Below are 15,388 nucleotides of genomic sequence, written 5' to 3' on the forward strand. Positions count from 1 at the left end.
AAGGTGTCTTTATAGTATGTAAAATAATTTTTATATACATAGTTTTGAATTTTCACTTAAATAGGCACTAAAAGTCTGACTTGGTATATTTTTTGTCTTTTTTGAAAGTGGTCCTACATGTCAGTTTTACATAAATCCATTGATTGAAGCCATGCATTAAACATGTTGTTTTCCCACTGTGCATGGAAATGCTCTCGTGGGGTCATGGGGGTGATAACATGGGCTTCAGTGAAAGGGCAGTATTGACTCTATGACAAATTCAGGGTTCACTCCCTGCACTGTTAACTTGGCAATTTCCTTGTTTGTTTTCTATACTCGTATTTTGGTAGATGCTGGTTTCATAAAGAAATGGTCTAGATAGTTCTGGTCTGAGCAATTGTTAGTTTTTTTGGAAGATTAATTTAGATTAATCTCCTTGACCTTGGTAGGAGTAGAAATATGGCATCGAAAACTTGCACTGTTGAAGACTAGATGTCAGAAGATGACCTATTAATAGTATAATAGCAGTTTGTACTTATTTTGTTCTTAATAATCTCTTTGCCTCATGCTAAAATGGATATTCAATTAGTCTCTGCTGTCTTGCTATTGCAGTAACTTTCCTTCTTAGTTTATGGTGAAATATAATAATTGTGGTGGGTTTTTATTTGTTTGTTATTTTAACTTAGATGTGAACATTTTTGCCATGTCTGTATTTGCGATCTTCAGTATTGTTACACAATCTCAAACTTGCTTCGATTCTTTAGAGCAGCAGTTTGCACAGAGAAAAGAGTTAAGTGAACGTTGCTCTAGGATCTTCCTTCCTTGAGTCTGATACTCTGTGCTCTTCAAAGACCTGAGTTTGGTTTCCTTAGCTGTGAAACATTCAATGCAATTACCTAATTTCGTTTAAAGGTTTGTACCATTCAACTTGAAAAGCTTCTGTGCTTGAGACTAATTAAATATTCAAGCTGCTTGGAAAATTGGTTATGATCCTGAAATTCATGTGTGACAGAGTGATGAAAAGCTTTGCTCGTGGAGCATGGGGTCCTTTTTGGCTTAGCACCCTCTAAAAGGAGATGCACATAAAACCAAAACCAAGCACCACAAATCAAGTAAAGCCTTATCTCTGCTGAATAAATGTAAGTAAAATAAGTTTTTACATCTTTGTAATTCGGGAGGGATTGTGTTACACAGTAGTGCCAATCTAAGAGCACACATTGGCTTACTTGAGATGCTTATATGTAATTGCTTTACTAGACAGCCAAGATCTTCAGATAACCCTTTTGAAATATGTCACAATAACCAGGCAGGTACTGCTTTTGATTTTGTAATTTAACCACTCTGTGTCCAAGTCCATCATGTTTTTTGTAGCAAAGCTGGTTTTAAAGTTACATATGGAACTGAAGTACGGAAGGGTCTAGGCTCCTTAAGAACCCATTAGGAAAAACAACCATGTATATCTAATAAGGTCATTACTCACACGGTAAGAGAGATCTTTGTCTTTGACCAAAAGCTTGGGAAATATGTATGGGAGTGAGTTAGTAGAGGTTTGCTATGCATTTGGGATTTCATGGGGCCACTGGAAGAACATTCCATGTATGAACCTGTACATCTGTGAATCAGACTTTTGAACATTAATTTATGCAGATAAGTCAAGTATAGGCTTTATGATACAGGCCAGTGCAAGAAATTCACATTTAATTGTTCTTTTGAAGCAAAAATGTTAAAACTTTCAAGTGTAAAGACAAAATCTTGTGACTGGGTATTCATGAAATGTAAAATGATACATTTGTAAATGAAGAGAGAACTGTTCATGAAACGCAAATGCAGAAACTGCATATCTACTCTGTTGAGTAATTTGTGCTCCTTTTGGATTTTTCTGCTGTGGATTAAGAAATTAACAGCTTTTTTGAAAGCCTGATTTACTAGAAACCAGAAGTTTATATAATCATTCTTGCACTCTTTCATTCAGCAGTTGCTGTTGTAAGTAACTTTTGGAAGCTGGGGCAAGTCAAATTTGAGATATTTCAGAACTGTAAAGTTCCTACAGGTTTTGGGAAGAGCATTCATTTGGTACTGGGGTTGCTTCAGCTATTCATGTAGTAATGGGTGTATTAATGCCTGTCAGGGGGCAGAAAATGCTGCTGAATGATCTTAATCGCCTGAACTATGAAGAGGTTCAGTGTCTGCTGCTACTTCTGCCTGTTCAGCTGAGCTGGCCAGGCTGCAGACAGGGACTGTCTAGATGGGTACTGCAAGCAGAAAAAACTTCACTTACCACTGAGTAACCTAATGCTCCCAGTCATCTTCAACTTTGCAGCATTCTACCCTTGTCAATATTATGTTAGAAAAAATAGAATATGAAAAAGAAAGAATGTTTGTTTCAACTTATACCAAGTGCCTGCGTATTAGATCAGTAGTAGAAAGTGATGTAGTTTGAATAACAGAGAATTTCTGTCACTTCCCTATGTTGTTTCTCAGTTCTATCTAGCTGATTTTTTCTTAGTTATATCTGATTAGAAATGCATCCTTGCATTGAAGAGGATAAGACATGGTCCTTCTCATAGTTCTACCTGATCTTGCTATTAGGCATGATGCAATCTTAACGGAACTCTGGCTGATTTGATAGGTGCAGCTTTGTTACTTGCTGTGTACCTCTACACGCTTAGAGCATTCAATAAACTGTATAGAAATTCTTCAGAACTGATATTGAAAACCAAGTAAACCTTAATGGCTCTATGTGTGCCATATATAAACTTTATATAAACGTATATAAACTTTAGCGTGCTATTCTCTGTGTGGACACTGATATAGTGCAGTATGAGAGAAAGGTAAAAGGGTTTGATTTTTATAAGTCTTTCAACTGTGCTGTCTATGAAGGTAATAGTCTCAGATTACTGAAGTACCCTGTAAAACACATTCATTAACTATTCTTGATTCTCTTGTAGTGTCCACAACAGAATTGAACCTATTTATTTTAATAAGGATGAGTAGAAACAGTTTTTTTTTTCCTCGTTACCATTTTAGGAGTGAACTGGATTAGTCTTAAGGGTGCTGCAGAAATACTTTTGAAGTGAGAAAGAACCTATAAGAAGTTAAAGATAATATTCAAAGGATCGTTTAAATACTTTGTTTATAGAAAGAGCACATAAAGATTTTGTAGGCTTTTTGAGAGATGAAGTCTTGAGAGTGAAGAGGGTTGGGGCATAAAAGAAAAAAAGAAAACAACAAGGTGTGAAAAGAAGCGCCTCTTCAGCTGGGTCAAATGCCCATCTTACAAACCATTTGTGGAAAGGGTAATTTTGTATGGTTTCAATATAAACCCTCATCTGATTTTTGCAGCCCACTTTTAAGTCATTCACTAACTGATATTTGTCATGTTTTAAGAACTACAATGAAGATGTGATTCCCTGCCCTAAATTGTGTTTTCCAGAACAGATGGGTGTCCCCAAACTGAAAAATTATTTCATTTCCTGTGAACATTGAATCTTTTTTTTTTTAAATAGGGGTGTTAAAATTGAGCTAAACTCCATATTTCTATTTGCATAGATTTCCCTTGTAGTTTCAGCTAGATATAGTAGTTTAATATGTGTGTATAAAAATATTAAAGCTTAATTTAAATGCTATTGAAGTAGAATAAATATATTTAATTATATTTTAATTTGAAATGCTGGACAAAATTATTGTTCAGCAGTTCTCATTGTGTCCAGAGATGGCTTCATTTCAGTGGTGGGTTAAACAACTGTGCTTAAGCTGCTCTCATTTCAGAATGCCATGTAAATATTCCGCTTTACTTAGATTTCAAGTTGTTGCACTTATCTAAAAAGAGGAAGTATCATCTTTAAAAATCACAAAATAGAGGAAAAAAAAATCTCTTACTGTCTCTTTCTTTTTAGAGAGGATCTGACGAACTTCTTTCAGGCAGTGTACTCAGTAGCCCGAACTCTAACATGAGCAGCATGGTAGTTACTGGTAAGTGATGCCCTTTCAAAGGAGAACTCTATAATTTATACTTGGACTCATTTCCTGTTTACAAGGGGAGAAAACCGAAACAAGAATCCTTTGTGCTAAGGGATAAACTATTGGCTTGTGTTAGAATGTAGTGACTTTGTACTTCCTACAAACCTTGGGTGTCTGAGGAGAATAATCCCACAGAACAGGCAACTTTCAGATGTCTGCACACTAAGTTGTGGGTGGGTGATGGGATGAGAATTTACAGTTGTCTTGTACAGCTGCCTTTAAAGTAAGGAATCCCAACCTTCAGGCAAAGGTAAACAGCCCAACTCCTGTGTGACATCAGCTTCTTTACACGTGGGCATCTCCAACTCTGGGACTTCAGGGAAGACCACTGTGCCAGTTTCATAACACAGTGTGGATTCAGGGAGAGTTCTGGTTCACTGCTAAAGCTGGAAGCTTCACTTTGCTTCTTTAATTTGAGATTGCAGTGGTAAAATCTCAGAATGTGAGTGCAAAGTGACTGTAGCTGTTCTTGAATCAGCTTCCTGGTGATGCTAAATAGGTTTTCTCATTAATTGACACACACTAAAATGCTTTCTATTGCAGTTGATGCTTCTGTATGTTGAATATGCATTAAGTTCTCTTGTAAGGCTCATTTCAGAGGTCTTGCTTTTTCTCTTTTTTCTTTTCTAGCATACCATTAATTTTTTGTGGTTTTTTTTTCTCTTTTTTTTTTTCCTTTTGCCTTAGAGATGTGGAGGAGTTGATTCATGGCATCAGAGGGTTGCTGCACTTTCCAGTCAGTTGTCTGGTTCACTGTTCTACTGTGCCTGATTTTATTCATGGGGTCAGCAGTGTATAATCACTGATATTAATAGTAGACTCTTTCCATTTTAATTTATTAGTAAGAGATTAGGATTCAGGGTGCAATTTCATGTTACAATGAAGGTGCTGTGGTGACAGTTCTTGCCAGAATGGGTAGCTCTGTGCTTTCTCATCCTACATCTTTAGCATGAGCAGAAAAACCTCCAAATCCACATGTTTCTGCTACACTCTCCTCTTTTGGAGTGCTCATTTACTTGCACAGTAAGTTAATGCAGCATTAAACTATTGTAACAAAATAAAGTAGTTTATCCTTGGAGCAACTTACTGATCAGTCGTGCGATTGATTGCACAGTTGCAGACACAGTGCAGTGTTGAGTGGAGAAGTGTGGCAACAGAAGAAAACCACTTTCACTGGCAGTTCTGTAACAAAGGTGAAGAGGTGGTTGTGCTTTGGAGTAAGTCAGAAGTGCAGTATATTGCATTTATAGCCATTCTGGAACCCCAGAGCATTCGTTTCTCTTCCCTGTTATTCTTACTTCCTTCTGGTTCTGAAAGAGGTCCCTCTTGTTTTCATTTTCTTGGTGTCCTCTTCAATCCTGGATATTAATCAGTGCTTCATCAGTTTGCTTTACTCAAACAAGAAACTATTATGGATGGGAGTTGTGTGAGGGTTTGGGTGTGGGCAGTGAACATTAAGACCAAGTCCTAAATGTTACCAAATTTTCTGTATATTTTTGGAAGATATATGGATAAAACTTTAGTTCCAGGATATTAAATGCAAGTTAATTTACCAAAGGAAAAAATAAATAATGGAAAAAAAATTGAAATAGAAATTATAATTTTGGGGTTTCAGAAGGAGAAATACAAAAGCTTGTCTAAGCAGCCCTTACGCAGAAATTCTTCCTGAAAAATTCTGAAAATGGAAAAGCGTGTTTTGTTCTCATTAGGTTGATGTATGGGATGGAAGTTTGATGTATTTAACAGACATGTTGCTTCCCATTTTGTTTTTATTTCCACCCTCTTTAAGCTGATCAAGGGTTTGGGTTTTACTCTTGGGAGTTTCTTTGTTGTGTGTGGGAAGTTTCTTCGTGTGTGGGTAGAGGTTTTCTGTTTGGATTTTTTTTGGGCTCCATGACCATAAATGACTACTCAAGAAACGATCTCAGTAGCAGCACTGGTCAGAGTAGTATCAGATGGCTGTTATTAAATTCTGTTAATATGTAAAGTAGGTTGGTGGAAAAATTATCCCAAACAAACAAAACCCCACAATCTGAATGCTGTGCTGTAATTCAAGTAATTCTCTATAGCAGTCAGTGAAAAGGGGGCTAGTTTGTTTGGGTATTCTTTTTTTTAAAACATTTTCTTGGTATTGTATTCAAATTTCATTCTGCCTGCCTTTTTTAAGTAGCACAAAACCCCCCTGTAGAGTAGGATTTATCTGCTGTTCAGCTTCGGTATATATCCTTCCACAGCTGTATTGTTTACTGTGGACCAGGAGGTACCTTTTCCAGACTTGCACAGCTTAAAAGTTCAGATTGTAAACTCAGAAGTAGTTACATGTGAAATGGAAACCTGTGTGTGAATTTTTCTTTAACCATATCCTGAAGCCAAATGAGTTCAAGTATTCTTTCTGTCTGAATTGATGCTCTTCTTTTGCTTCCATTCTGCTATTATTTTTTCTCTTCAGAAGAGTTTGAAACTTTAGTAAATTAAACAATTTTCTTTTTTTTTTCTTTGCTGTAGCCAAGGTATAGTAGTGATCAATCTTTCCCATATTTTCTAGGGCTTCAGGGAACCTGTGATCATTTATTAAGTCCCTTGTAAATGAGACATGTTGTAGATATCTGCCCCTATAAAACTTAACTTGTTTTTGCCCTTTCATTCTTACAGTTGGGAAGTGTGATGATATTATTAAACTCGGCCATTGTTCTGGAGAATGTAGAAACCTGTTCTGGTTTTGACTGTGATATTTCCAATACCTATGATATTTTTCCAAGTAGATAGCTAGGAAAACAGAAGAAAGAGATGGTTTGTCTTTGTGATTCTCTGAGCCTTTTATTGGTGAAAGTGTACACAGTGAAAAAAACAGTTGCCAATAGCAGTGCCTTAGCAGGCCTAAACTTTGAACAAAATTTTGTCAATCACAGCCTCATTTTTTTCTCTTCTGTAGAAATATTAACCTAAAACAAAATGCCTAAGTTGTCAAAAAAACTACCTTTTCTTGGGAGGGAGGGGGTTTGGTGGAACTGAAGGCTGTGTCATTATGGGTGAGACTGAAGATTTTTTAAAAATGAACATCCTACCTTTTTATCATGAGAACAGTCCGTTAGTGTGGGGTTTTCTTTGTATTTGGCTGCCATTCAGTGAGGATACTGTAGTACTTTAATGCTTTTATGAATACTCTTTCTCTAATCTTCTCTCCTAGTGAAAGGCATGAAAAGGGAATGGTTTCTCTGCCCTATAGGGAGTCTTGCAGATGAATCGTTTCCTATTTTTTTTTTGAAAGAAACTTGTGAAGCTGGTGAACAAATGTTTGGTTTGCATTCTTACTGATAGTTTGAAGCACTACTAGTAATTCCCTAAAAAAGGCTAGCATGTTGGACATGGCTCAAAATACAAGGCCTGATCCTTGGGCGTTTTCTAAACAGTTTTGTCATCTGTATCCATCCTCCAGACAGTGTAGGTGACAGTGTGTTACATTGACATTCACTGCAGGTGAAGTTACTGTTTTAGGTACTATCTGTGTCCTTTGTAAAAGACCAGTCTTAACAGAAATCTGGATTAAGGTGACTTTTACCTCTTAATTCTAAACCCTGTTTTGGAAAAAATGGAATGGATTACTGTCATTGTTAAAGAATTTCATTTCAGTTAAGCATTTATATCTAAATATACAAGATTTATTTTTGTTCCTGAACTAGGTGGGACAGTATGGCAGAAAATTATTCTGTAACCATTGAGGGAAGGATCCCATCCACTGGATTAGAATTTGTAGCAAGGGAGAACAGCTTGTAAAGTACAAGATGAGCAAATATCTCAGCTTTTTAAATAAGTTTTTTTTTATGTTACATGTGTAAGTTTCTGATGTTTTTAACACCAGCTGACATGAGTGTATTAAAGTTGTGTTGTCAGAACCATAGGCCTTTTACTACTGATTAAACTACTGCTAGTTTTCCTTCAGCCTTTTTGGAAATATTGTCAAAGTCTATCCTTATTTTCTGCCATAATCTTGCTTGATTCTGATTTCTTTGGAGAGCATAATCTTCTCATAAAGATCTGAGTTAATTTTTTGGGGGGTTGGTCCACAGTGACTAGAAAGGCTCTTTAGGTAAGCCAAAATATGATTTGGTAACAGGATTCTTAGAAACCAGAGCTGAAACCAGGATCTTTAAATATTGTTGATTCTGATATAATGTTTCTGAAAACATTAGTAAGGCAGATTACAAATGATTGTACATAATTTTTTTTACCTTTCAGTTCAGTAAATACATAGCTGCAGGTGTTTATTCTGGTGATTTAAAATGCAAGAAAAAAATTCCCTTATCTTTAAAACCTGGAAAAAGTGGTAAAGGGGTTACTTTTATGCTGAACTTGGTGTGAGACTTTTGCTGTTCAAGATGGAGGATTGCTTAATGGAAGTTGCAACATCGCCATGAACTCCATTGCTGAAATCCACACACAAAAAAAGTAAAATTTTTAAGGGATGTAGACAAAAAGTGAAACGTGTTGATGGCAGTTTTATGAAAATTGGTTTGTCAAAGTCAAGAAGAATTGGCAGGTTTTCTCGTTACAGCTGCCATCAATTTCATTGTTCACATTGGTGTGTTTAAAGTAGATCAATAGAAACATTCCAAAATCATTTTGCAGCTGAGCTCACCAAAGTCCTGGAGCTTTGAATGATACTGTTGATCTTGTTTTTACTTAATTAGCAGGGAATGTTAGGAGTGACTTTGGTAGGTAATTCATTGTATTAACAGAATACTTAGCACTGAGGCATACAGGCTAATAGTATTTCAAGTGCTGTATTTAACTTGGGCAATAAACATAGATGTGCCATTTTTGCTAGCGCATTAAGTAAAATTGGTTATTAGTTAAAATTAATGATGCCTAAACATAGGTAATTTACTTCTGAAGTTTGCAAATTGATTACAATTAATAATAATTGGAAAGATTTTAAGAAGTACAGTACATGTGATTGGAAAGTATAGTAATTTAATAATACTGTATACTTTACATATTTCTGCAGATATGCAGATTTAGAAACATGTAAAAATAAAAAAATTCTCAGGATGGGAGAAATAAAATGTGGCTATTATTATTAATTTAGGTAATTTCTGTCTGCATCGCTATGCTGTGGTAACTCGTTGTTCTACTTCAGTTGGATTTCTCTCTAGCCTGTGGTATTTTTACATAGTTTTAAGGACTAAATTGAAGTGCATTAGTTTTAGACTGCAACGTTTAACAGCCACTATACCATACTGTAAATGTTTTATCATAGTTGCTTAGAAAACTCAGTGCTCAGTGCATTTTGAAACAGGTGCAGTCTATGTGCAGATGTGCCAATTAAAAGCTGTACTTAAGTTTTCTCTGTTTCACTGTGTTTAGTTATTTAAGCTCAAATTCCTCTTAAGCAGTAGTCTTTGTAGTGTAAAATAATTTTAATATTGGTTGGTCAGGAATTTCATATGCACATGGCCAATGTCTGTGATAAACAGCAAAAACCCCTGTAAACAAACGTGTAATTAACACTGATCATGTAACCTAACCTTCAAATTAACAAATGTGGACTGCAGACAACTTCATATTCTGTGTGTTTTTATTGTATTTTTGAGTGTAGTATCTCCTTTTCTGGTTCTTTGAAACATTTTGAATTCCAGATTTTACCTTTAAGTTGAGCTTTTGAAGATTTACATTCTAGAGTAAAGGTATTGTTTTTTTGCCTTTGGGAGCCTGGGAGAGGTCACTGGATCAGACAACAGCTCTCTTCCTACATTCCATCACTTACATCAGGGTAGGGTACATACAGGAAAACTTGCTTGAAGAAAAGAATTTTCCAGAAATGAAACCACAGTGGTCTCTGTTACACAATTTGTGATTGTCTGCAGTTTGTTGCTGGTTGGGTGAGGCAGATGATTGTGTTCAGTAGCCAGTGCAACATTTTAATGTTTCTGCTGGTCATAATCCACAACTGTAAACTAGATGTCTTCAGTTGGCATTATCTCTCTTAGTCACTTATTTCCTGTCTGGATACAGGTCCTTTAACATTAAATTACATATATTTAGCCAAGGTAAAAGAGGAAGTGCTTTCTACACAGAACAGAACCAAATACTACTGCTATTAAGCTTCTTGTCTTTAGTGTGTACAAACTGAAAGTTCCTTTTTTTTTTTTTTTTTTTTTTTTTTTTAGTTGGTTGTTGGTTTGTACTGGCAGTTGTAAAACAGAGTGATTTCTGCAGAAAGGATGTTTATTCATATGTTATTTCACTACACAGATTTATAGCCAGTGTCTTGTGGTCATTGTTACCATTTTTACTCTTTTTTTTCCCCGTATTTTCAGGAACTAATGGGTGAAAGCAACTTTATATTGTATTCAAAATTTTTTGCCTGTACCCACATAGTTACATTTCCATATTAGGAGATTATGTGCTAATGAAAAAGTTTATTGTACAGAAAAATTATGCATCTTATGTAAAGGTCTCAGAACTCTTAGGTTAGATTTATATATTTCTCAAAAAAAAAAGTGCAGAGAAAATCTCCTCTAGGATGAGATTTTTAAAATACTTAAAATACATTTTCAAGAACAGTTACCAGGAAGTAAGCTATTTGTTCTTTGCTAGGAGTTATGCTGAACTTGAAGAACAGTTTTTCTGCAAAAACTGTTGCATTGAATATTCATAGCTTGAATGATTGAGTGACTTGGAATTACAATATGCCTTGTGTATTCTTCAGTTCATTTTGTTGCTTTTTAATATAGGTTTCTGTTTCTTTGTTTAATAAAATAGGAGTTTCTAACTGAAAATGGCAGGACCCGAGTTGCTCAGATTATGGCTGTTTAAAGGCTTTGCCAACCTGTAAGCATTCAATTTCAACAAGCTGATTTATGCTGAATTGAAGGAACTCTGTGCAACAGGGATGTGGCTTAGGTATCAAGTATATTTAAATTGTAGTATCCTATTTGGATGTGAGAATAATGCTTTGAATATTAGTAAAGCATTAGTAAAGATGAGCTCTTGTTTAGAAATTGTTGCCTGATGTCACATGGAAACTGAATTTTTCATCTCCTTGGTGGAGTGATGCAGAGGACTTGGATCAGTGCTATGGTTGTTACAGAACATGGGTTTTTATGGCAGTCTGAATTGAATATAACCACTCCTGTGTTCAGTGGAACTTGGCAGTGCAGGGTTAATAGTTGGACTCGATCTTAAAGGTCTTCTCCAACCTAAATGTTTCTATGATTCAAGGCTAGGTTTCTAATTTTTTGGGGTTTATATTTTTTAAACTATGTATTTGCAGCTATAACTTGATTTGTAAATGAACTAATACTTTTAGTCATTCTCCCAGTGCTTTTTAAAACTTCTTTCCCCAATGTAAATATTGCAGCCTGCTGTTTTCTGTGCATATTTATATATGTTAAAGTGTTAGCTGCAAGATGTTTGAATTGCATCAGGATTTTCAAGTCCAGTGAAATCCAGACTACCTCATGAAATAGCTACTTCCCAGTAAGTTTCCAGTTTAACAGCAGTTTAGCAGTAGTTTAGTCAGCTTGTGAGGTCTCCTCCAACATCCCTTGGCCTCCCCTCTCCCCTAGTTTTCGGAAAAAAGAAAAAACACCAGAAATTTTGTTGTAAGTGCTGTATAGTGAAGGATCTTTCAGGTTATTGCTGCTTAGGCATAGACTATTTCTACCAAAAGACCATGTTACTCCTCTAGTACCTTGGTCCCCTTGACTTTGCTTTTAAGCTTTATGAACATTGATTTGGCTAATAGAATTTGTTAGAGAATGAGATTTTTTTTTTAACAGTAGTTAAATTCACCTTTCAGTGGCTCTGAACAAGTTGTGTTCCTGTGTTGTAAATGTGATTTTCTATTCCCAAGTGCAATTTAATGATGTGTCTTCAGCTGAGAAGTACCATTTATAATGACAAATAAGAGACTACAGTTAGAGGTTTCATACAGTGCCAGAATCTCTCAATAACTCTCCTAAAAGCTAAATTTCATTTGTTCCACAAATGTCATAAAAAGTTCACTTGTGTATGTGCTTGCATATTTAGTGTATGTTACACACTTCGTTACTGGAACAGGAAATTACTGTTAGGCAATGCTGAATGGATAACTAAAAGTAGAAAAGGTATATATTATTTTTGCGTTCAGCAGCTGGTCTGTTCATTTCTTCTGTCTTCCAAAATCCATTGTCAAATCTTTTGGCATAAATTTTACTTTAAGAAGATGGGCTTCATTTTTTTTAATGAATAGTACCAGTTTGGCTTTTGTTGTACAAGAGATGTTTTTGCCTATAAATACTAAACAGCTTTTGTTGTTGTTACTTGCCCTACTGCTAAAATCTTTTTTTGGGCAATTCCATAGCATTGAGAACACTTGTTGCCAGTCCCCCCTTCCTGTCCCTCCTGCCCCCTGTTTTCTGATTGCCCTATGTTCTTTCATGCCTAATTCTGTATTTTTGTATATATTATTGGAATATATTTATCTGCTTTTTTACATAAATGTTTTTGCACAGACACTTGTCTACATAGTTGGGTTTTTTTTTTACAGTAAGTAAAAAAAGTTTAAAGTATAGCATAGTTGAGGTTTAAGACAGTGTAAAAAATATAATTGTGTGTATATTTGAATTAAGTTAGAGCTCTTAATTGCTGCATAGGAAAAGATACATACAGTTAGTACAGCAAAATACTTCTTTTAAGCTTGTTCTTTAAACTTACTGCAGCAAAAGTTGAAAAACTGTGTAAAATGCCAGTATTAGGTAGCAATGCTAATAGACGAAAAATCAGTTGGGTAATACAATAATTACTAAATTATTGTGTTAAATAATTATTAAAGGAACATTTAATATACATATATGTGAGTGATTATATTGGCCTGTGATTCTTTTACTAGAAATGTTGGGATTACCTAAAGCCTAATTTAAATAAGAGCTTTAGTGTAACAAAAAGTGAATTAATGGACATTATGCTGTGGAAATGTTAATATGTCAGAATTTGGCATACCACATGTTGAAAACCACACAAAAGACAAAACAGCTCTGTTAGTACTGATCTGAGCAGTCATGGTGAATATTTTTCTGTGGATGTAGAAAAACGAGAGGTTTCTTAATTTCAGAAAATCCTTTAGTTTGAAAACTTTTTCACATTCTCGTTTCTGATTGGTAATGTTTCATTTTTTTAAGCTTTTAATGAATTGAAATTACTCAGAAAGCTGAAGTATGAAGAGCATTGGACATGTAGTTTCAGTATCACCATAATTCTTTTATCCTTTGCAAGTTTGTTTTTAACGTTTTGTTTGAAATGCGTTGTCCAGCCTGTCACACTTCACCTTGTTTTTTCTGTTTGGTTCGATTTTTATTTTTGTCGAGATTTAAATTGAGAACTAGGAAAGACTGTTATGTGATGAGCTTCAGGTGAAAAGTAAAAATATTTTTCCCACAAACTTTGGCTGTCTCTTTGAGATAGTGTAATAATGTATAATTTTGAACAGGTGAAATCTGGCTACCTGGAAGCTCAATCTCACCATGTTTGCCAAAATGGTACAGGTTAGAGTCCTCTGTAGACTTCATTCTAGTTCAGTGTGTATTCTTCAAATCTCACTCCTCTGTGTTCCACCAAAATTTGTCTTTTCTCTGCAGCAGACCAAAATAAAATGCCTGCTATTTCAGGGATTCTAGCATTGTCAGTTGGAGATACTGCTAGCTGAATTTTGCCCAGTCTTGAATGTTGTTAGGTTTTTGTTTTGTCTGCTGTAGTAAGGTGGAAAACACTCCGTGTTCTTCAGTGCAAGAACTTTTTAAAAGCTTAGTTGTGAAAATTCTTTTGGAGGAGGGTTGGTGGTGGTGGTACAGGGTGTGGGTATGGAGTTACTGCATGACATGCCTCCAAGGCATACTGGTTTTAACAAATAGGGTATTTCAAATTTTATATATAGATAAGTCTAAATATCTTCCTTTTTTGGTAGAAGAAAGAGAAGTCTTACCACTTGTTTCACTAATATATAAATGCATGCTGATTTCCAGCACTGATTAATTCATTAATATAATATCTTAGGACAGTGTTTTTCTTTAGTTCTTGACTCTGATGTTAACTCCACTGACATATTTTTAACCAAAGTAAACGACCTTTTTTCAAAAGCAAATTTTCTTTCATCCAACTGGTTAGCTGCATATCAAGCAAAATGATCTCAAGTTGTAATTCTACTGTAATTCTTCAGAAGAATTCTGGAGAGTATTCTAAATAGCCTTTCTGGTTTTTTGTACATTGATGCTAATGTTTCCCTGGTTCTGTTAGGGAAATTTATCTGGATCTTCCCCCAGCCCTGTCTGTGTTGGCTGTATCATGTTTATTAGTTGGTTTTTCCTTTTCTAGGAGTGAGCTCATAGTTTGTAATGGCCATTTTTCTATTTTGTCCTTAAATTGTTGGTTGCATCAGCCCCTTGTGAAGGCAGTCCTCTGGGTCGTCTTCTTTCTCTGCTCTGATCTTTCCCAGCATTAATGACACTTCCTGTCTTGCTTTGTTACTTTTCTACTTTTTGTGTCCAGTTCCTTGGTGCAAGCAGTTCTTAAAACAACTTTGGGATTTATTAATGGTTCACCACCATTTTATTTCTTTCAAAAAGCTTCTGGGTAACCACTAAGTGTTTTTTACTTAAAAGCATGTTGGAGTTCTTATGTGAGCCCTTGTTAGACGTAATTAATATGTTATTCTGTTGTTCCATGTTATTATATGAGATGCTTTGAAGTGTAAAGAATTTGCTGTGGTCTTTGTCAGAGGAGACTAAGTCTTGAACAGTCTAGCTTTTATGAAACTAGCATTTGTCTCTGCAGAATTTGTTCTGAACCTTTGAATTTGACTTAAACCAAATGAGGTGATGTCTCATTTAAAATTAATTTTGTGTTTATAATTAAAACCATTTTTAATAAAGCATTAATAATAACAGTAAACTTTTCAAATAGAGTCTGAATATGTCTTTCAGCCAATGGTAATGACAACAAGAAATTCAAAGGTGATGATAAAATGGATGGGGCTCCTTCTCGTGTTCTTCATATCAGGAAATTGCCTGGGGAAGTGACAGAAACAGAAGTTATTGCTTTAGGTTTACCTTTTGGTAAAGTAACCAACATCCTGATGCTGAAAGGGAAAAACCAGGTAATTTGTCGCTTTCCATTTTTTAATATGCTTACTGTCTGATTTCAAAATATGTTGTTAAAATGCTATTGAAGTAAGTCATAAAGCAGTAAGTATTAAAAAAAAAAAAGAGTTTTTTTTCCTTTATTTTTCAAAATGAATTTATGCCATTTTTTAGTAAATTTTTTTGGGGGACAGGATGGTTGGGAGCTACATAAAGCAAAAAGCTGGAAGATAAATATTTATTTCTGCATCTTCATAGGTTAATTTTTGGAGATG

At 35.1% G+C, this 15,388-nt stretch overlaps 1 protein-coding gene across 5 annotated transcripts in view; it reads left to right on the top strand.

Annotated features, from left to right (window-relative positions):
* The window catches only part of PTBP2 (polypyrimidine tract binding protein 2), a 48,695-nt gene that overhangs the window by 9,913 nt on the left and 23,394 nt on the right, over window positions 1-15,388 (top strand). For 4 of the 5 annotated variants that reach the window (XM_083867739.1, XM_083867736.1, XM_083867735.1 and 1 more), the window contains exons 3-4: window positions 3,876-3,951; window positions 14,958-15,130. In XM_083867739.1, coding sequence (XP_083723865.1) covers window positions 3,876-3,951; window positions 14,958-15,130 — 249 coding nt within the window. The remainder of the gene's footprint in view (window positions 1-3,875; window positions 3,952-14,957; window positions 15,131-15,388) is intronic. The other variant, XM_083867738.1, reaches the window with a different exon arrangement.

The sequence above is a fragment of the Zosterops lateralis genome (assembly GCF_965231275.1).
Source record: "Zosterops lateralis genome assembly, chromosome: 9".
Taxonomy (NCBI): domain Eukaryota; kingdom Metazoa; phylum Chordata; class Aves; order Passeriformes; family Zosteropidae; genus Zosterops; species Zosterops lateralis.